The 23,252-nt window shown below is 32.0% G+C and overlaps 1 protein-coding gene across 6 annotated transcripts in view; it reads right to left on the bottom strand.

Annotated features, from left to right (window-relative positions):
* LOC119067075 (mushroom body large-type Kenyon cell-specific protein 1) overlaps nt 1-22,607 on the bottom strand; it is a 59,816-nt gene extending 37,209 nt beyond the window's left edge. For 2 of the 6 annotated variants that reach the window (XM_037169816.1, XM_037169813.1), the window contains exon 1: nt 8,445-8,549. Coding sequence is in view for 1 of the 6 variants with exons in the window: in XM_037169811.1 (XP_037025706.1) it covers nt 8,451-8,544 (94 nt within the window). In the remaining 5 variants the exon portion in view is untranslated. Of the gene's footprint in view, nt 1-4,172; nt 4,718-8,444; nt 9,752-22,055 lie in introns of those variants that run through there. The other 4 variants (XM_037169814.1, XM_037169811.1, XM_037169815.1 and 1 more) reach the window with 4 other exon arrangements.
* Nucleotides 22,608-23,252: the final 645 nt, after the last annotated feature.

The following is a 23,252-nucleotide window of genomic DNA, read 5'->3' as shown; positions in this document are numbered from 1 at the left end:
AGTATTACATAGAAGGCAATCTAAAATCAACAATTTAATGAAACGAGGAGGTGGATGATTTTTATATATATAAAAAATATATATTGAGAGAGAAAAAGTACTTCCTGTTGGTGAGGACAATTTTTTTTTAATTTTTCGTTTTCTTTCGACAAAATCTGTGCTGGATATTGGAAGACGATTCTATTCCGTCCAACCATTTAATTCAAATTCAAAACAAATTTTACGCGCCTTATTGTTCCAACATTAAAATTTTTTATTCGGGAAAAAATTCCCCGAAAACGACAATTTTATAAAACGATTTTAATGACACAATCCAAAAGGTAAAACAAACATTTCTTCCCTCGAACACTCCAGAAAATGTAACCGATCACAATATTACACAATAAACTACAAATTTACGCTGATTTCGTCTTTATAAGACTCATCAGTGCACCTTTGTTGCTTGCAACCATGTGCATATCAGCGTGTTCAAATTCAAACTAAAAAATAATTTGAATTTGATCACAACACAACACAGTCTGAACAGCATATTGCGAAACAAAGGATCGTGACGTCACATATAGAGGTTTCTCGAAGGAAAAAAATGTTTGTTTTTTGTCAGTCTGAGTGTACTGAAAACCTAATTCTTTCTATCCAAGATAGCAAAATAAATTCGGATAAATAGACACTCTACTCAATCTTGCTTGGCAGCTAAATCAAATTAAAAATTTTTCTTTACCGTGAATTACTCTACGAAAAGAAAACTCTTTCGAGTACTGTGGAACGACAACAAATTCAAAACAAATTTTACGCGCCTTATTGTTCCAACATTAAAATTTTTTATTCGGGAAAAAATTCCCCGAAAACGACAATTTTATAAAACGATTTTAATGACACAATCCAAAAGGTAAAACAAACATTTCTTCCCTCGAACACTCCAGAAAATGTAACCGATCACAATATTACACAATACACTACAAATTTACGCTGATTTCGTCTTTATAAGACTCATCAGTGCACCTTTGTTGCTTGCAACCATGTGCATATCAGCGTGTTCAAATTCAAACTAAAAAATAATTTGAATTTGATCACAACACAACACAGTCTGAACAGCATATTGCGAAACAAAGGATCGTGACGTCACATATAGAGGTTTCTCGAAGGAAAAAAATGTTTGTTTTTTGTCAGTCTGAGTGTACTGAAAACCTAATTCTTTCTATCCAAGATAGCAAAATAAATTCGGATAAATAGACACTCTACTCAATCTTGCTTGGCAGCTAAATCAAATTAAAAATTTTTCTTTACCGTGAATTACTCTACGAAAAGAAAACTCTTTCGAGTACTGTGGAACGACAACAAATTCAAAACAAATTTTACGCGCCTTATTGTTCCAACATTAAAATTTTTTATTCGGGAAAAAATTCCCCGAAAACGACAATTTTATAAAACGATTTTAATGACACAATCCAAAAGGTAAAACAAACATTTCTTCCCTCGAACACTCCAGAAAATGTAACCGATCACAATATTACACAATAAACTACAAATTTACGCTGATTTCGTCTTTATAAGACTCATCAGTGCACCTTTGTTGCTTGCAACCAAGAGATTTTCTGGAGTGTTCGAGGGAAGAAATGTTTGTTTTACCTTTTGGATTGTGTCATTAAAATCGTTTTATAAAATTGTCGTTTTCGGGGAATTTTTTCCCGAATAAAAAATTTTAATGTTGGAACAATAAGGCGCGTAAAATTTGTTTTGAATTTGTTGTCGTTCCACAGTACTCGAAAGAGTTTTCTTTTCGTAGAGTAATTCACGGTAAAGAAAAATTTTTAATTTGATTTAGCTGCCAAGCAAGATTGAGTAGAGTGTCTATTTATCCGAATTTATTTTGCTATCTTGGATAGAAAGAATTAGGTTTTCAGTACACTCAGACTGACAAAAAACAAACATTTTTTTCCTTCGAGAAACCTCTATATGTGACGTCACGATCCTTTGTTTCGCAATATGCTGTTCAGACTGTGTTGTGTTGTGATCAAATTCAAATTATTTTTTAGTTTGAATTTGAACACGCTGATATGCACATGGTTGCAAGCAACAAAGGTGCACTGATGAGTCTTATAAAGACGAAATCAGCGTAAATTTGTAGTTTATTGTGTAATATTGTGATCGGTTACATTTTCTGGAGTGTTCGAGGGAAGAAATGTTTGTTTTACCTTTTGGATTGTGTCATTAAAATCGTTTTATAAAATTGTCGTTTTCGGGGAATTTTTTCCCGAATAAAAAATTTTAATGTTGGAACAATAAGGCGCGTAAAATTTGTTTTGAATTTGTTGTCGTTCCACAGTACTCGAAAGAGTTTTCTTTTCGTAGAGTAATTCACGGTAAAGAAAAATTTTTAATTCAACCATTTAATGTGGACTGTACGACAAAATGAATTGAAGAAGAAGAAGCAAGAAAAAACCACCAGAAAATCTATAATACTAATTTAAAATTCTATTTTCTGAAATCGTACACCAACCATATTTCCGTACATTGTCAACAAATATGACATTCGTAAAACATAAACATAAACCGTATGGAACTTTACTATTATACCAGCAGCATAACTCAAGTTCATTTTCACCCACTTGTTGCTATGCATAGTTTACACCGAAGATAAGAGAACACACACATATATATATATATATATATATATATATATGTATATAGACGGACGGGAGTTCGGGTTTTCTAGTTTTATAGCTTCAAGTTTAGACTTTGATGATGCATTCATAAAATGCTATATACCGGTTTTACGTTTTGCATAAATAAACGTATATATAAATCATTTATTTAATTTATTTAATTCAGACACAGTAGTTTTGTATAGTTTTGTTACAACTATACGAAAATTTTCGTTTGTTTCGATGGAAAAGGATAATTTTTTTTAAATATATTTATATCGTGCGTTGTGACCAGATCAGTGATTAAGTACGAAATTGTATCAATATTTATACGTATGAAATGTTGAGGATGCCAATCAAGTGAATTATTATGTCGGTTACATTGAGAAATGAAAAGTAAAAGAGGAAAAATGAATGGAAAACGTAAAACCCATCAATTCGAAAAATGTTCTTCCCAATAATTATTATTAATAAAAATAAAAATTGAATTACAAAAATTGCCCATTTAAACCTCAATTTTAGAAAGTTTTTTTTTGCGTTTGTTATTAAAATTATTGATTATTTCAAATTTAATCATTAATTTATTACGAAAGTGTGAGTGTGTATCAGTTATCAAACGACTTTATTTTCAAACTGTAATTAAATAAATTTATGCAAATAAAAAAATTGCAAGGTGAACTTGAAAATTATGCATTTAAAATTCAAGTTAGAATTAAAATTTTTTTTTTCTCTTATTTACATTGGGTACAAATATTAGTGTGATCATTTGTCGAGAATTAAATTAAATTCATTTTTTTTTTCAAATTACAATTTTCGGTATTAATGAGCAATTATAAAATCAAATTTGCGTCAAGTTCCATTGAAATGAAAAGGTTATTAGTGTAAATTGGAAAAATTAAAACACAACAAAAAAAAAAATATGGAAAAGAAACTAAAAGCGGAATATGAATTGTTAAAATTAGAATAACAAAAAAAAAACGTTTTTTGAATCAATGAATTAAATAAGCCGATAAAAAATTCATTTTAAGTTCAAATTTGGATCCAACTAGCCCCCAAACCGTTGGGGGTAGATTATCATTTAAAAAAAAAATATTTTCGCGGAAATGCTATCCCAAATTTTTCAAAATGCATACAAAATATTCCAGTTGTGAAAACAACAATAAAGAACCGACAAAAAAATGTAAACAAAAGAGCGAAAAATTACACAAATGAATGAGGAAACCTTTTTCTGTTCTGTTTAATGCCCAATATCTTGAACTCGCATGAAAAATAAATAAAATATTTTCAACCAATCAACCAAAAAATAAAAATTAAATTTGTTATCAATTCACAGCCAGTAAAATTATATATTTTCCGTTAAACGATAAAATGCATCAAAATGCTTTGCAACGAATTTTATATTCGACAAAAAAAAATATATTTAAATAATATTGCACTTGCACTTTATAGCCATCAAAAATGATTTTCATGTTATGTGTACATATAGGTAGTAGTAGTCAGTCATGAACTCCAATTTACATATGAACTAACCAGATAAGATAATCTGAGCCGCTGCAACAGTTTCTCTACTCGTATATTATGAATGATTTGAAGTCACTTGTAGTTCTTGTTTTAATTTAATTTAATAAATTTGTTTCTTTAAATAATTAATTGCAAAATGTGCTTTTTATTTAGGTTTTTTTATGTTGTTGTTGTTACTTCTTTTTTGTTAAATTTATTTTGCACAAAAATATCATTTCAAAAGAAAATTTAAAAAAATACTTTTTTTTTGTTTTATTTTAAATTTTAGTTGTGTGTTTCCTTCTTGTTTCTTGTTTTTTTTTTTTATTTAATTCATCTAAGTTTTAGCACCACAAATAAGTTTCTTCAAAAAAAGCAAATGAATAACAATTATTATTTCAAAAGCCCGGCGGGTTAGTAAAAATATTTCGGATACGATCGGTCGCTTCTCGGATCGAGTCGGTTCGCGTCCGTAAATGCGTTTCGGTGCATATCGGTGCGTTGTGTTTATGCGACTAAATTGCAAATACAAATTTTCTTAAAGTTTGTGCAACAGAGACCAACAGCTTACGCGCATGCGAACTTTTCCGATAATCACTTCCCAACATTATTGCAAAAAAAAAACAACCAGAGAAGAAGAAAAAAAAAACAGCAAATGCACTTTTTTGTATGCTATATTCGTATACAAAAACCTTATGATGATTGTGTTATAGTCTTACTATATCTCGTCTCGACATGGACACATACACAATCATAAAAAAGCACAAGCGTTGAAAAGCTCATTCAAAATATATTTTTCTTCTTGCTGGTTTGCTGGTTTGTGTGGATGTGTATATATGGTCATTCGAATGTGTGCGAACCACATCTATATATACAATTTGCCAATAATACCGAAAGAGTTAGCATTATTGAACTTTCGGAGTAAGTGCATGTATGTGCATATATACATTTATCTATATCTGGTGCATTGCTGCAGCTGATTACAATTACAGAACGAATTACAGAAGAATAATTATGAGTAAATGCATCGAGAGCAATAAAAAATGCAACAAAAAAATATGAATTTTTGTGAAGAAGAAAAAAATAACGAAGAAGGAAATAAAACATAGGCTCGGAAAATGTTACGTTATGCGTTACATTTGACGATTCCATGACATCGTACGGTTGTTATATTTTTTTGCGAGCTATGGGGACGAAAATGGTCGATTTTCAGCAGTTCGTTTTTATGTTCTTCCTAGCGTATCTTAAATTATTATGCTACACGCAAATCTCCATTTCATGTCCTAAATTGATACAATTTGAATTACGTAAATCGAGGTTTCTCCACTCAATGTTTTGGCCGGTTGACTTGAGTGTCGATGTCGCATGTAATCCTATATTGTGCTAGTGCTACATCAATGAAAATTGCCTAAAATCAACAGTCCAAGAATGACACGTAAATAACTATTAATGTTATAAAATTCAAACATACAAAAGGTAGCAAAAAACAAGATGCAGGCTCTATAGCATGCATATTTACATGGAGAATAGTTAAAGAATAGTTTCTAGTTCGTTTCTAATCAGGTTATGGAGACAGATATTCTGGAGAGAGAGAGAGAGAGAGACGAGAGAGAGAGTAAATTACGTAAGAGATTCATACAAGATTTTTTATTTCAACAAGAAACGTTTCACCGAATGCAAGCAATACATTAACATAATTAGTGACTTCGTTTAATCTAATTATCTATCGAAAATGCTAACGGGAATCTTGTACTTCAACAACTTTAACACGCACTGTTCTATATGTTTAGGACAGTCTTAGTCACAATTTTTCGCATTATTAATCGCTGTCTCAGCTGTTACGTAAGTTTTCGGTTAAATTTTAAGTTTACTGAATAGCGTACCAATTCTATTGTTTAACGGATCAATGTGATACTAAACACGTCCTCTGTCGATTTAAATTCAACGGATGAAATAGCAGTAGACGCCAGAGCTGTATATGACCACAAAAATAACCTACTAATCCAATTGATGCTGTTAAACCGTATAGCCACTAACCGACGTATTTTCGATTCCATTTTTGTCAGACCGTCAATTAAAACACCTTAACACCGAGAATGCATTTTTTTTTCTCCACCCGTCTCAAATTCACCCGAATAACTTTACACTTTACATCAACCGAAAAATCATCATCTCACCAAACTTTTCATTGAACAATTGATTTTACATCCGAATCATTTGATCTTTTGTATTATTTTCCCCCAAAATAACACACATCACATGTACGGCTGCTGTATGCATGTCTGCCAGTTTCTCAGATATTTAATCAAACATTTTCAGTTTAACAGCGGAATTATTTTAGTTATATTGCATTCACACAATACCATATGAATTCGATGTCACTTGTTGCTCGACCAACTTGCAAAGTTTAACTTTCACACAGAGTGCCAGAACTTTTCCGAAAACTATACATAATGTACAAAATTTAAACGAAGAGGTTTGTATCTACTTACAAATACAAAGTAACAACTTTCGTCCCGAATGCACATTAAATTTTCTGGATACATGAATATAGAACTACGTACGTATATAAAAACCATGTATATGATGGAGGTATGTTTTAAGATATCTATATATATTTACGAATATTTTAACGACAAAGAACAGCAAGCAATTTCTACTGAGTGTGAGCATCATGAAAATTAAAATCTATTAATAATTTTTTTTTTAATCCGTCGAGACACAAGAAGATGATGTATACATAATGCATCTCTATATACATATATCTATCCATCCTACTATATAGTGTGCAATACACACATAAAAGGCAATGGTACACCCTCCACCCTTGTAAGTGCTGCGAAAAAACATCTACAGATCCAATGGCTATTATATGCACCAATATTGAGTGTAAAGAAAAATCTGTGTATAAAGAAAGAGTTCGATCACCTTTTTTTCGCACAAAAAATATGTATTTTCCTTAACACTCCACCAAAAAATCTCTGCAGCACACAGTTCGAGTTGTCTTTTTCATTCTTTATTTGGGTCCAAATTTTCTTTCCCCTTCACATTGTCGTAGCTGAACCGAAAACACCCGTATACACAGTGTGTATGGCAATACGAAATTTTTCGTACACTTGTATTTGTCTGTGTATATGTACATTTTACACTAGACTTTGAAATTTTCGTTTTCGTCACTTCTTACCCTTTACGTGGAATTTCCTGAGTTGAGAATTTTCACCATATCGTGTAAAATATCCTCTTCTATGCAAGAGCTATATTACTGAAAATGTGAAACACACTACGGGTTTTTGGTGGCTCGGTGTGTTTCACCGAGAATGCTTTTTGCAGACGTGACCCAGACGTTTATGGGGTGAGTGTAAAATGGCATATTTTTGTCTATATACGTACATGAATGTGTAAAATATATCTAAAAAATATTTTTGGCAACAGGTCCATCCGAACGACAAAGTTTTCGGGTAAAGTTTGAAACGTTATCGAAGTAAATAGACAAACCGAATAATATATGATATGTGTCGCTTTGATGATGCGTTGCGGTAAATTGAATATTTTAAATGGAAAGTGGACAATTTTGATATTCGACAAAAGTGTCTTAATGAATAGACAATAGGGTGGTGGGGGGACTGTCTGAAAATAGTAATGAGACTTCGGATATATTTTTGATAAATTGACGTTGCGGTTATACACATCATGCCTACTATGCTAATGAATGAATGAATATTGTAGAAATTGAGACATTGCTTGAATTAGAACAAAAAAAAAATTGTCAAATTTGCAGACCAACCAGCCAACCAACAAACAAACTACTGCTGGAAAAAATTCTTCGTTTGAGTCTATGGAAAACGATATTAAAACGTATGATAGACGTCTAGTACCTCTATATGTACACATCAGTTCTTACAAATACCATGTACGCCTTTTTTTTCAAAACATAATACGACCATATTATATGCACTCGGCATTGTATACATACAGATAGGTTTTGTCAAATAATCCCTTCAAATTTACAACTTTTGCCGCTTCTTTAAATTGAAAATGTAATGACGTGCTAATCTAAATATATGTCACGATGTATTTATAATAATATGTGAATATATCGCAAACACCATAACCAGAAATGAAGTTAAATAACAATCAGTGTGGACACACTCTTAGCGAAAAGAGGGTTAAATTTCTCATACATCTGTCTCACATTCGTTTGCAGAATTATTGCAGAAACAAAAACAAAAACAAACAAACAACAGGAGCAATAGGACAACGAAAAAAATTAATTTGAAAAATAATATATTTAAATCTACCTACACTCACCGACTATGTAAACCATGTTTTTAGTCCATTTCTGAAGTTCACGTTTTATAAATCGACGTTCTTGTACACACCGTGCGAATGAGCAGCCTGCCATTTTAGTCCGTTACAGATAGTTTGACGATGATTTTCAATTCGAAATAATTTTGAATTTGGTTCGTTTCTTGTCACAGGACGTTGTGACGCAACAAGTAATTTCACAAACATTTGCGACGAATTCGTTAGCATTGGGTTGCGAGATTTTTTTTTAATATTTATTATTTTTAATTTTACTATTTCATTTAAAAACGGGGCGCTTTTATTTATCCAGTGTCTGCATTATTCCACGAATATTAAGACCGAGAAAAAAATGTCCCGAATTTTGTAGGAGTTTTACGAAACGAACTAAAAATTTGTAAATTCAAAAATGTTTAAGAAAACTAAATTCTCCAACAAAAAAACGAAAAACCAAAACAATCACAATGATATTTATGTGTATATTATTCTTCCATATGAAATTGTACGAAAAACACACAGTATGGAGCTACTTTCGGTGGAACTTTTTCATTGCAACTAAATCATAAAAGTTGAACCATTTCTGTTTAGCGCTGCACTTTTTTTCGATACTTTTTTGTTGTTGTTGTATTATTTTTCACTGTATTTTATACATAAACACTATATATATATTGCTTAAAATGTCAACCGTTGCCGTCTCTATCTCACAGTCTATACAATATTTAAATTCTTTTTTTCCCATATAAAAAACTCTGCTTTTTTCGTTTTGTTTGTTAAAAAAGCTCGAATATTTTCACCACACAAATGCACACCGACTGTCTATCCAAATACATTTACACACACGAAAAATGAGGAAAAATAAAGCCATAAAAAACAACGAAAAAAATGTAGAGTTAATTACATGTAATAGCACTGTCTCATTCACTCACTATGCATTTTTCGGTAATTTGTTGCAGTTTTTCAATATACGCATCTCGTTTTTTTTTTGACTAAATCATATCGCAGCACCAATACATTGATATTCTGCTGCATTTATAAAAAAGCACATATCAAATTATTAATGCACTTTAACTTTTCTTTCGATTCTCTCGATTTTGAAGCGACATTACGACGCCTAGGTTTTTCTCTACGGTATTTTTTGTGTGCACTCGAAAATGGAATGAAAAAAAAAATTGTTTGACGGAACAAAAAAGAAACCCCGATTTTCTCTGCTCGAAAAATGTCTTTAGTTAACAATAGAATGAAGAAAATTTCGGTTTTTCCTGCTCTTCCGTTGATGCCGGTTCGATATGTTGTTTGGGGAGAGATGTCTGAAAAAAAAATATTAAAGAAAAAGAATTAGGAAAAAATCAACAAAAAGAAAACTAAAATTTTAGTCGTATCGATTAGGATTATTTTTTAGTTCTATTTGATCAGGGCCGAATATTAAGAAATATTTCACAAAACATGAATCTTATACACTAAATTCGTACGAAATGGAAATAGCAAGACGGTTACGATTTTTCGACAGATAATGGCTATATCTAAAAAAAAATGTTTATCATATACTGAATCTTCCAGTATCTTACTATATCAATAAATTACATTCTCCATATACGTTTGAATCGCACAAGTGTATACAAATCTCTATACTATACATATATAGGGATATATAACGTGACATACCAACAATATAGAATTCTAATCCGGAATTCCTAGATATAGTAGTAAATTTTGTGCAAGTACACACAGAACTACTACAGATGGAAATTTGGTACCCACATGTGAGAATATATGTGGGTATAACCTGTTGATTATTAACTAAATTCTCATTCAGTTTTGTATCTCAAACACTATAAAACGATATGTACATATGCTTCAGCAGGTTTCGGTGTTATGTGAAAATTTCCCTTTGGATCCGATGCGCAACTGTATACATAAACAACATATGATATTCCGAAATTTGTTGGGTCATCTGATGAATGAGAATAAAGGAAACATTTTTGTTGAGTATATATTTTGATGGTTGTTGTTGTTGGTTGCAATTAAATATTAGCCGAAATGCTGCCAAAGTTTACATTTATTTCTATTATAGTAAGCGAAAATGGAAAATCGGCACCAAGTCGAAGAACATAACCGTGTTGAAAGCAACGCCCATCCGATGCATACATATTTTTAGATAGCAATGAATGTTACGTCTTACCGTTACAGGTGTTCACTAGAATCCAGAAAAAAAAAATTTCCACCAATAATTCGACATGCAGGTAAACGTTTTTTAGTCGAAAATGTTTGGAAAAACAATTTTGTACGATCCCCCGGCGTAAACATCACATTTTTTGTGTGAGTGAATTACAATTCAAAAACATTGACGCCATTGTCAGTACCAAAGTCAAACATTGTCAAATGCATTCGAATCAAACATTAACCTTTTTTCGTTTTGATAATAAATAAAAATCAGTTAACCTAAACACGCCATGTTTCAGCCTTTCGGCATCATAAGAGGAAACAATGCAGGCGAGAAAATAGTAATTTTCTCTCCTCTTTTGTAACTTCGGAAGCCTTTTTTTTAAACTCGGTAAAAAAGCTGTAAATTGCATTTTCTCGGGGGACTTGTAGCCAGAGCGTAGCGAGAAATGCAATTGATAACACCCTCGAAACACAATTTACAACTTTTCTCCCATCGTTGAAGCTTCCACACAAGTCCGAAACCGCTCACTTTTGCAGTAGACGAGTATTTTCTGTGTTTATCTTTCGACGGCCTTAGCAAGTAAAATACAATACATAACACGGAAGTAAAATGAAGTAACATGACACGTCCACGTGTGATTATTGACCTCAGCTTCGCCTCGTATCAACAAGAACTCACTCATAGCCTTGACTTTTCCTCCCTAGGTAGAAACGTGACTGTTAAATTTTAGTTTTAAAAAGCTTCATTTGCGCAAAATAACCTTGTTACCGAAAAGTGGCACGTTTGATTATTAGGTCGGCGCATTCAAAAAATTACTAAAATGAAGAGATTCCTGTCAAAATCAGCACAAAAATGTCATCGATTTTATTACTAAAATAACCTGATTGTTAAGTGTCCACTCCACTCAACAAAAAGTACTCCGTGAGAGAGCCGTGAGAGAGCGAGCTGTCAAATAAACAAAGAAAAAATTGAAAAAATTCAATTTTGTCTCTCACACGGAGTACTTTTTTGGTTAGAGGAAACTAAGCATTAGGCTGCGAGCGCACTTACGCCGTTTAGCACTCCGTTTACGAGTGAACAATGGAAGTTCCTCCCACTTTCCATTGTTAAAACGTAAACGGAGAGCTAAACGGTGTAAGTGCGCTCGCAGCTTTAGGGTAATATAATGCTTCGTTCAAGGAAATGCCAACTTAAAAAATTATTTTTTTCTTGTTCTTGTTCCAATGTAAAAAATTTATATAACAAACACAGATGATGCTCGTTTTTTTTATCCAATTTGTAATCGATAATTTTTCCATTCCACAATCCACAACCTTAACCTACGTTATTAAATACTAAGAATATATTATTCTATAATTTAATACATCACATATATAAAACCAGATATAATCTATTCAGCCAAAAAAATCATGTTAAAATTCTGAAAAAGGAAAACCTGGTAATTACGAAAAAGTTCAAGAATAGCGTTAAATACCAAAATGGCCGTTTTTAAACAAATAAAGTATTTTCTATTACATTGAAACAAAACAACAAAAAAAAATCTTTAAAACATGTCGTTTCTGTGTTCAAATATTACTAGAAGCTGTCAAGCAACTTTTTTTTTGCATCTCTAAACTGCACTTTGAAGTTATAAGGAAAAATATCAACGATCATGCAAAAAATTGAATATTTTTTTAAAAACTTAATAATAATATAGGTGCATAAAATACCATGAAGAATTAAATATGTATAATTGAAAATATATATATTTGTGCGCGCTGAACATGTATTTTATACGTCTATTCCATACGTACGTTTATATTTTCCCTTATAATTCACAAAAAAAAGTTTTTTTATCTTGCTCTTTGCGAAAATGGCGTTAAATGTACCTACGCAGACATCAGAGAAGGTTTTCAACTTGAAATTTTCGCATTTATATTGTCTTTAGCATGAAATAGCCTACTGACAACTATTACGTACTAACGTATGATAGTTTTAATACACCAAAAGATTTCGTTTGATGTAATGGTTGCATTGTATTTTATAATGCGAGATATTAATATGATATCGACACACTTGAAGTCATATGACCCCAAACGATTAATATTTTTGTTCAGTTTGGCATCTATTACGCCGCAAACTGGAAGCTGTAATAGCCTACAAAGAAAAAAACAAATATTTTGAAAAGGGAAATCAATCAGTATTCGGCGCAGGGTTCCTATTTTCAATTATGGAAGATGAATCTCACTGGAAAATGACGTCATTTTTGTAGGAAAAAAGACGGTATTTTCCAGAGAGACTCACATCCCATGAAAATGATGTTTTGTTGATGTTTCGTCTGATGACAGTTCGGGTGTGAAAATGTCTGCTTTCTCCCCTTCGGTTTTTATATCCGAACTTTTCGAAGGAAGAAATGTAATTTCCAACTTTTCTTCCCGAGCTAATCACAACAAAGAATTCCGAAATTTCAGCGGAAGGGAGAAAATGACCATTTTCTCGCCTGTGTTGTTATAAACGTTGTGTTCAACTCTGGAAGAAAATAGAAAATTCCAAATCGAGCGATTCAAGGTATACTCGCTTTGCTCTTGTTGGAATTTCCTGTGTTCTTTCCATGGTAAATAAACAACTATTTCCTCTGTCGCAGTCGCTGAAAGCTATGGATTCATGGAGTCATTATCCAATCAAATTTTCAATGTCTCGAGGAAGATAGCCGTTGAAACAAACCATCTGCGATCACGGATGTTCTTGCGAGAAAGACCGAATGTGGTTGAAGACCACATATTTATCGCTTTAAAAGTGACTCGATTTTTTTTATTTATTGGTATGACCGCCTTCAAAAGTGACGTAAAAGTTCGGAGAGATCATCGCTGCAGTTATGACAGAATATTTCTGCTTAAAAAAATGCCTGTTGAGTGCATTGATGAACAATTTTGTTTTTTTTTTTATTGCACACTGCACAATGGTCCTAAAATATGCGATAACTATACCGTACGTACATGTGAAGCGCTAGATTTGCATTTTGACTTTTAAATTCTCTTCTAGATATCCGAAAATGAAGTGATGATCATTGAGACGCTAAATGTAAAGGGATACGTATAATTTATGAGCTCTGAAATACAACATTTACACAGTTGGAACAAAAATATTTTTATACTTGAATGGTGTCAAGTTATTGCAAGGTCTCACGGTTTCATTTGTTTTGTATATATTTATGTGTACAAATGAAAATTATTTCAGACTGTTGGTCAAATAACTAAATGTAACTTTAACGAAACGAAAGAAGAGAATGAGGCTAAGGGAACTCTCTGTTCGTGGAACACAACTTCAATAGGTTATTTTAAAGGCTTTTTAGACATTTTGTTTGCTGATGGATTCTCAACTTCAAAATAGAGTGAATTTAAAAGATTGAACAAAAAAAAATCGTTCACAGCGCTTGTGTGAAATATTTCGAATGTCACGCATTTTTACGATTTAGATATTTTTTCCCATTTCACCTTTCCCTGTGCAACATTTCCATTAATTTTTTCTTTTTATTTTATCGCATTGTTGTTCTAGAATCTCATCTCAATTTTTGTCGAATTCTGAAGATATTAAAAATATTGACAAGCAATGGATAAACTAGTTATCTTCGTGGATAACCAGCGGGAATAACCAGTTGACGGGATAGTTATTTCGAAATTAAATATGATTTGAGCGCAAATGCTCAGTCAAATTCCCCTACTGCCGGCAGTTTATATAAAACGATACGGTGCATTTTGTCGACTTTGTCTAAAAGCACTGCAATAAAAAAAACTAGTTCCGGTACCCTTAGCCTGCAAAGGATATTTAAAATTCAAGAAAAATGCATTTTTATTTAGTAGGATACGTGCAGCCCTGGCCTCTGCTTCCAGTTTTCCAGTCTCGCTAAATATTGAAATACTGTATCCTAAATATTCCGTTCAACAAATGAATCCCTAGATGTCCCAACAAAACGACAGAAAATATAAATCTAGATCTTCGTTTGTTAAATCGATCAAAAGTACAAATCACTAATCAATAAAATGAGTTGTTAGCCTTTCTTCGACCGTAAAATGTGCATAATTTTACTTAAAGACACAGACTATACTCAATGCTTCTTTCATTTTAAGCGATGATAAAATTCATATCACTATTCGTTTACAGAGACGTGTGTCTGAAGAGGTGGATTAAATTGCATTCAAATTTGCAGTGACGATTGGCTCTTAAATTAGGTCAGTTTTTCTTTATCAGTTTTTTTTTTTATTTTGACGACGAATTATCTGCACCAACGACCGACACGCTCATATCAGTATCATATTAAATGCGTATGTATGCATGCGAGAAAAGAAAAAAAATAATCGTGTACTAAAGTATCGCTAGTACTACGTAAGCAACCAGAATTTTTCCTTCACTTAAATGTATGTGTGTGTACAAAACCGTATAAAGCGTCGGTGGATGTGAGTATAAGATCAAAATTATTTTCGCTATGTAAAATCTTAATTAAAAATATTTCCGAAAAATAATTCTTAAAAAAAAAATTGCGAAATAAGCAAAGCATACACCTATTTACAACCATGTACCGTGTACACACATTTATATATGTATATGAAACTATGTACATTCGTAGCAAGCACTAAATTATCCAATTTTTTCTCATTTTTCAAAGCGCACAGTCAACCTTTCTGTACGATTGGAGTTAAGGGTGGCAATCTTGCATAGCCATGGGTAGAGATTCATGTGGGCGTTATAAGCTCTCTGCGTGTAATATACATTTTTTTCCTCCATCCAGTTTGGGGTGAAGGAGAGTTGCAGCGGGAGACGAACTGAACAGAAAAACGACTTTATGTGCACTATAAAGGGTCGCGAAATGTAAACTATAGAATTTTTATTTTTCGGTATACATGTTAGATGTTACGTATACACACAGCAAAAGGAAAAAAGAAATAAACAAAAAAAAGAGAACCAAATGCAGCAGCATTACGAAAAATAGCGAACGAAACTCTAGACTTTTTTTTAGATTGTGAATTATAAGGAGTAACGTGTTTAAGGATGAGAAAAACTGAATAGAAAAGTAATGTACTATATGCAACAACAGACAGGATTTTTTAGGGACAAAAATTTTAAGGATTTTTTTTTATTTTCTCTTTTGTGAAGTAGTCTAAAGTCTAATAATTGTGACGACATGCGATCGGCGATGTAAGAATGATTTCACCATTCTATTCACCACTATGCAAAGAGAGTTTCATTTCAACATTTCATATACCCAAAGCGAACACATAGGTAAAACATATAAATTGCAGCAGGATGACATAGCCGAAATATTATTATGTACAAATCTTTCGAGTGCTGCATTTTTTAGAGGCACTTATGCAAATTATCGAATATACGACACAATGCAAAAGAATGATTCATCACAAAAAACGTTCTACCTTTATCTCTGTCTGCTTCATTCGAAACATCAATGCGCTAAAAGAAACACCCTCAGAGTACCCGGGTCTCTTGAAAAAATTTCAAAATCCGCTTTTTAATTGGAATCCACCCATATTTTTGCACTCATTTTACACAGATAATATATAAAAAAATCCACTTTTATAACACCGCTGTTGCTCTGAAAATATCATGGTGTATGCTTTATATTCTCCAACTTGGTATGATCGTTTCCTTTGGTATACATAGACAGTACGTAAAAAAAATCTGAAACACCCCATCTCTACAAAATCACTCGAACCCATACCAAAAATATATTTTTTTATTTTTTATTTTAAACAGAAAACTATAGCGACATTACCTCGACTGGTTTTGTGGAACATAGAGGATATACAGGATGGAGAGAAAAAATTCGATTTGTTTTGCATTTTAATAATTCAGAAAAAAAAGCTTATTTCCAATAAGGAAAACTATACCAATTCGACAATGGAATCAATATTAGTTCATGCCGATAATTAGAGAAAAAAAAATGTTGTGATTTAAATTATAACTAGGCGGTAGACAACCGCAGGTTGTGTGTTGGAGGTGTTGCTAAAGATAGAACAATAAATTCAGCTACAATAAACTGTGGTTTTTCGAATATTCACTCCCAATTTATGTATTCGTCGGAGTTTATTTCATGGCGGGATATAGAAAAATGTATGTAATTGAAAATATTTCAGTTTATCGGTTTAACAGTTAGCCATTCTGACAATTTGGCTTCTTCAGGATTAAAACAAGAATGTAGGTGGACGCAACACAAATTTTCAGCGTATTTGGTTTGTCCTATAATCGTAAACATATCTAAAACTTCACATAGTATCAGGTTTCAGAGGTCTGGGTTGAATGTGTTGTAGCTTTGAGTAAGTTTGTGATAGTTTAGCGTTTCCCGCAACTCACCGGTTTCATTTCATATAATTTTCACTAAGTTATCCAATTTTTGTATGCTTGTAAAGTCCACTTTGAAAAAAATCACGTTGATTGAACCTTAATTGCTAGGTAAGTTTTTACTAACGACTAACGAACGAAATCAGGTTTTGATGAAGTTTTCCGAAAAACTTTTCTTATTTTTCTTTTATACAACCAAAACACTCCTAACAATAATTACAATCATTCTCATGTTACAATATGACAAATGTGTATAACGAATACGTTCCAACGCTCAACGTTTACAGAAAATGGACCCGGTCGAATAGTAATTAAAGAAAACCTGGAATCGAACAATTTATACTTATTTGAACGGGAATTCTAAGAGAGTTTTCTAAAATGTAATTTTCCCACGGAATCGAACATGATATACAATGAGTTCCAGTTTACATTCCACATGCCATCCGGATGGAATGTTATTGATACTAAAACCTCACTCTAACCCCTAAAATTATCTTCTGGCATTTACCATGCAAATGACTTTTAGTAACCCAATTATGACTGCCGTATCAAGTGTTTTGAATAAATGAAACACTTTCAAGTAAATGGTTACACACAAAACTATAAAAATCCTCAACAAAACACGCATTTATAATTTTCTGCACAAAAAAAAAAGTTTTTACAAACCCTTTTCCTCTTTTGCCAGAAAGAAAATTAAACTGCAATGGCTGGATGTACGGAATGAAAAGCGCGTACATATATATACATATAGATGGTAGTATATTGATGTACATATATTTGTTTACGACTAGCTAGATTGGCTAGATTGGGTCATTCACCTAACCATGTTTGTATCAAATTTCTTTTTTCGCCACCACCAGGCGTGTGTTTACGTATGTGTCTAATCGATTTTTTCCGGTCAACGCTTTTGTAGTAGTTGGGTGGTTTTAAAAATGTTATATGGTAATAAAAATGGGTGGTATGAGAGACTTTTTCTATATCGGAAGGTGACTATCGTATGAGGAGCACAGTGTAGAATGAGTACAAAAAAAAGGAAATTTTTCGAAAAAATAATATTTTTTAACGAAAACATGGTTTTAATCGTTCCGAACAAGTCAACGATTATTTTCAACTTTGTTCAATTTTGATTTTTTTCAAATAATGTGTGTGTGTGTGTGTGTGTGGTGAAACACTACAAGTATGTTTGTATGGATTTTATTTTTCGTTAACTAAATATCAGAATAATATAAATTTTTAACGTAACTAACTATACCTGAGAGTTACAAAAAACGGTAAATGAAAAATTATAAACAGAAGAATCTAACTGTTTGTTGCAGTACTTGAACATAATGTCTGAATTGGTATGTTTAAGCGATAGACAATTTTGATGATTCGTGTTTGCCTTTTTTGTTGTTGTTGATGATGAAAAAAAAAGTTTTAATTGATCGTTAAAAATTGCAGTGCAAAACATATAGAAAAAAGCACATTCTTCAATAGTTTCGTTGATTCGTGTTTTTTTTTTTTTATTTATTCATTTATTATGTTTTCGAATGCCAACTCAGCTCACTTCATTCATTAGATTATTATAAATTCTATCAATGAAAAGTAGTTTTTCCTCTTCGTAGCTCCATATGGCTTATTAAATTTTGAGCTGAAGCGAATGCAATGCATTTTATTTTCGCGTATAATGTTCAATTTAGAGTTGTGCGACCAGCCTGAATGGCCCGATAGCAAAAAGAACTTGCGGGCCAAAATTATACCGGATAGATCATCGGGCGAGCACCGAGCTATAAGTTTTTCGTGCAGCGAAGTGTCCCTAGATGTCTTCGCTGCCAGAAAAATGATCGAATTTATTTAGTGGTCGATTGGGGTTATCCATAAATCACGTCAGCACTTTTTACTAATTTTTCTATTTCGTTATTTGAACGTTTCTTAAAAATTGGATCCGCTTGCACAACTCTAGTTTGATTTTTTTTTAACATTCAAATGCTCCGCTAAAGTAGCAAAAAAAACATTTGATTCATATTTTTCAAATGCGAGTATCATGACAATAAAGGTCAAAATTAATATTGTCAAAGTATATATGTTTGAATATTATCGGCAATGATTTATTATGACGTTGGCATACTATATACAGGTTTTCATAAAGCCATTTCAAAGCTGGGATGAATTAATACTAAAATTGCCGATTTCAATACCGCTACGTAAATGACACCTAATGCAAAATTCCACCGAAAATATTTCTTTTGTTCTTCGGCATGAAAACAAAAAATTTTTGGTGGAACGTACAGAGTGAGATCGATAGTTGTCTTAGTTATGAAACCTAATTTAAATCTGATAATTTTGAACAAAAGATAAATTTTAATTAGGTCTATTTCGCACTGCATCGTTTAGAACGGAATATCAAAGATGTAACATTTTCGAATTTTCGTACCCTCACATATTTTGACCTCATTTGAATAATGATGAATTTCGCATATTAATCGGTCTACGTCTTGGCGTTGCAATTGTTGAGCCCCTTAAATATGTGTGGTACGAAGGTTACCAAATACGGCAGACATGGATTATCATGCAGCAAAGCATCCGGCACACTTTCGAGACATGGATCAGGAAATGATTTAATTCAACGAGCATTCCGACCAGCTGAAATTCGTTGCAAACCTGAACCTACTGGTTGCTCCCGACCAGATGGTAGGAAACCCGACGGGTTGACTCTCGTACCTTGGGCGAAGGGTAAAGCACTCCTATGGGATTCTACTTGTGTAGACACTGCGAACTCGTATGTGAACAGAACGGCAGGTGAATTGGGTTGGGCAGCGAAAAAACCAGAGCTGATAAATTTAATCATTACACCCATTTGATGAGCCAAGTTATATTCGTTCCGATTGCAACGGAAACCTCTGGTGTGGTTGGCAAAGGCGGTTTAGATTTAATAAAAAAAAAAAATCAGCAGAATAACGAAAAAACACACGAAACACAAGAGACGAGCTACTTAATTCAAAGACTAGGGTTGGTCAGTCAACGTGGCAATGTTGCGTCCGTTTTAGGAATTTAACCACATTCAAAGGAAATACATTATTTGTAAACTAATTTTGTTATAAAAAATATACAAATTTTGACCTCTACTAACAAACAGTCATTGTTTTTCTATTGATTACAGTAAATTTAATAAGAAAATATTGAATTCGGATAAAATTTGTCGAAAATATGTGTCTGGTGAATCGTCAAAGTTCACCGACAATGAAAAATTTTGTGAATCCAAAAATCAAAAATTCTTAAATCGACAAAGAAAATACCCGAACCATCGTACACCCCTAATGTGTAACTACAGCAGAGATCATCAAAATACATTTTAATTTGGGTTGCTGTTTCGTCAATGACTGAAACAATTTGTTCGGCTGAAATAATTCTTGAACATCGGCTACTAAATGCACTAACACCGAATGCGAATAAAATGCATTTGACTCGCTGACTTATTGAGTAACGAATGCACTGTGATGCTGTTATATTTGTTCGTTGTTGTTGTGTTTTTTTTTTCTCTACTCTCTTGCATATCAATTACTAATATTTCAAGAATTTTAAACTTCCTATTTTTGTATACAGTGTTCAAGTTCAACTCACTTAGTGTAATTTGCTAATTTGAATCTGATTCACATTTATCAAGAATTTAATATCGGGTCGGTTCATACAACTATACAATACAACATTCGTTGATCAAGTAAACGTTTTTTTTTCGTCAAGCAAAGAATTTTATATATTTCGAAATATATTCTAGAAAATATTATAATAGAATGTAATTCAAAATCTGGATTGACCATGAAAATTAATTTTTCCATCACAACCAACTGCAGTTTGAATAAAGTTTTTTTTTTATTTTGTGCAACAACAATTTGTTGATCTACACATGTATAATTGTATTAAGTATGAAATGTGGTTCTATACACGATGAAGTTGTCACAAATACATTTGACAGAGTAAGTGCAGTAAGAGAGTAATTAAATGTACAAACACAAATGTAAACTTTGTATAATTTTAGTCTCATTAAATTATTATCTGCGATATTTAATGTGAATGGTAACAGTTAGTTGAATAAAAAATAAACATTTTCTCTGTAAAAACTAAAAATTATTAAATTCCATTTCTTCGACGAAATATAAGAGAATAGACTCGAGTCTAGGTGTGTATATGGCATTGGATACGAATGATTTAAGATTGATATAAAATAAAAACGAAATTAATGAAAAATTAACCGAACTGTAAGTGCTTTCCGCACAAATAACCGCAAAAATGCTTACGCTTCGATATAAAAATTTTTGATATGTCGAAAAAAAAACAACAAAATCCACAGAGAAAGAAAAATAAAAACGAAAAAGAAGCGAAGCATAATAAAATGTAATCCATTCATCATTGATGATTCCGAAATGCAATTTAATGCAAATTAAATAATTGAATGCAACGAGACCAGCAGTATACATATTTTTTTGCCATCAAATTTGGATAGTCCTTGAATAAACAGCCTTACACACAATTTTTTTTTTCGATGTTTTCAGAGCACACAGTTCAAGGACTATATTTTGCTCAACGTATTTTATTCTCAATTAAATTGTGAAAACAGCTCGGGCACAATGCAAATGTGTATTGGTAAATATAATATAAAAAAAAAGTTTTTGCATTGACATGGAAAGTCAAATTTTATATGTACACAGGCGAGAGTAAAACTATATTCAAGAAGTCTTTAAGATCTTTGCGTTACATCATTACATCAAATGTGAAAATTGATTGTTATTTTAACTAATTATTTTGAATACGACAAAAAAAAATGAAAAGGAAACTGGACAGAAATTCACTGTACTGAAAAATGATGAAAAATAACGTCTAATTCTGTCGTCGTTTAACGTTTTATATTTGCGATGCCCCGTTGTTTTGTTTTTTTTTTCTGTTTAAAATTGAACAACTTGAACTTTAGTTTATCGGCAAAGATTTTTCATTTTTCGTTTAAAACGTTAAGGAAGTGTAAAGCGTAAAATGCACACATCACTGTTCGGACAAACAACTTTATTGCAAAAATGAATCGTTCAAATTAAACATTTATTCTTCTACTCAATAAAATATTAGGTTAAGATGGCCAATGTACGTACTTTGAAATGTGGGTTTTTTACTATTATTATTTACAGTTCATTTCTTCGACCAAAAAAAAATTCCAAATTTTTTTTGCTGTTTTCCACATCATATTTTCGGTTCGTCTTTTACACCCGATATAGAAAAAAAGAAAGAAAAAAAACTAAAATCACTCCTTTTTGGTGTTATATTTGTATTAGTGCACGCTGTGAGGAAAACCGACGCCACATTTAGTTATTTATGATAAAAAAGAAAAACGGAAAAATTAAAATTATGAGTGTGTTTTAGTTCCTTACAATTTTAGAGCGACTCAGTAACTAAAAGTATTATATACAGTACATATAACGAGAAGCGAGTGTAACCTTCATTGCCCGCGTCTCACACCGCCCTACTTCCCTCCAGCTCTATGCAAAATGTGCAATTTGGATGCATGTGTATGAAGTATAAGCATCGAAACGTTGGATATATATATATATATATATATATATAGATTTTTGTACTTGCAACCGTTTCCATACACGCAAAAATCATCCATGCAACTCTTTCGTACATATTCTACGTTGAAGCCAAATATAAAATGTACTCACACCTACCGATGCACTTATATGAGTAGAGTAGAGAAGAAAAAAAAGCTTTGTTCCTCATGACATTTTCACATAGAGATATGTATTTTACAATATATCTGCAAGAGATGAATGACGAGAATGCACATACATACTCTAGTCGTCTATTCATTGCACATGGGTTTTTTTTTGTTAATAAGCTATAATATACAATATTTTTGGAATATTTTTCATGTACAGTTTTTTGTGATACGAAATTTTCTTGTAGGTACTGGCAGTTCGTTATTTCCTTCGGTTGTCGCCTTTCTTTTTTTTTGTCTTTCTTGAATTAAAGTGTTGACATCATTTTCGTCAGAATCGCAAGAAAAACAATTTTTATTTTACTGTCTGAACTTTTACTCATCTGCTATTTTAATAAATAAATTTACAAAAAAAAAAATGAAACAACAAACAACAGCCAATTCGGTGCAGTAAAATTACTTTGAGCATTTTTTTTTTCATTTAAATATCAAAATGATAATATGGCATGAATGTATTTGAGTGTATAATATGCGATGCTTCTGTTCATATTTTTCGTTAACGTATAAAATATGAATTCGAGTACAATCTCAATACACCCTTTTTCGTTTTTCGTTTTTTTTTATTTATTCATTT

This window comes from Bradysia coprophila (genome assembly GCF_014529535.1).
Source record: "Bradysia coprophila strain Holo2 chromosome X unlocalized genomic scaffold, BU_Bcop_v1 contig_117, whole genome shotgun sequence".
NCBI classification, from domain to species: Eukaryota; Metazoa; Arthropoda; class Insecta; order Diptera; family Sciaridae; genus Bradysia; species Bradysia coprophila.
Note: the sequence above shows the minus strand (reverse complement) of the source record. Positions and strands in the feature narration are given on the sequence as shown.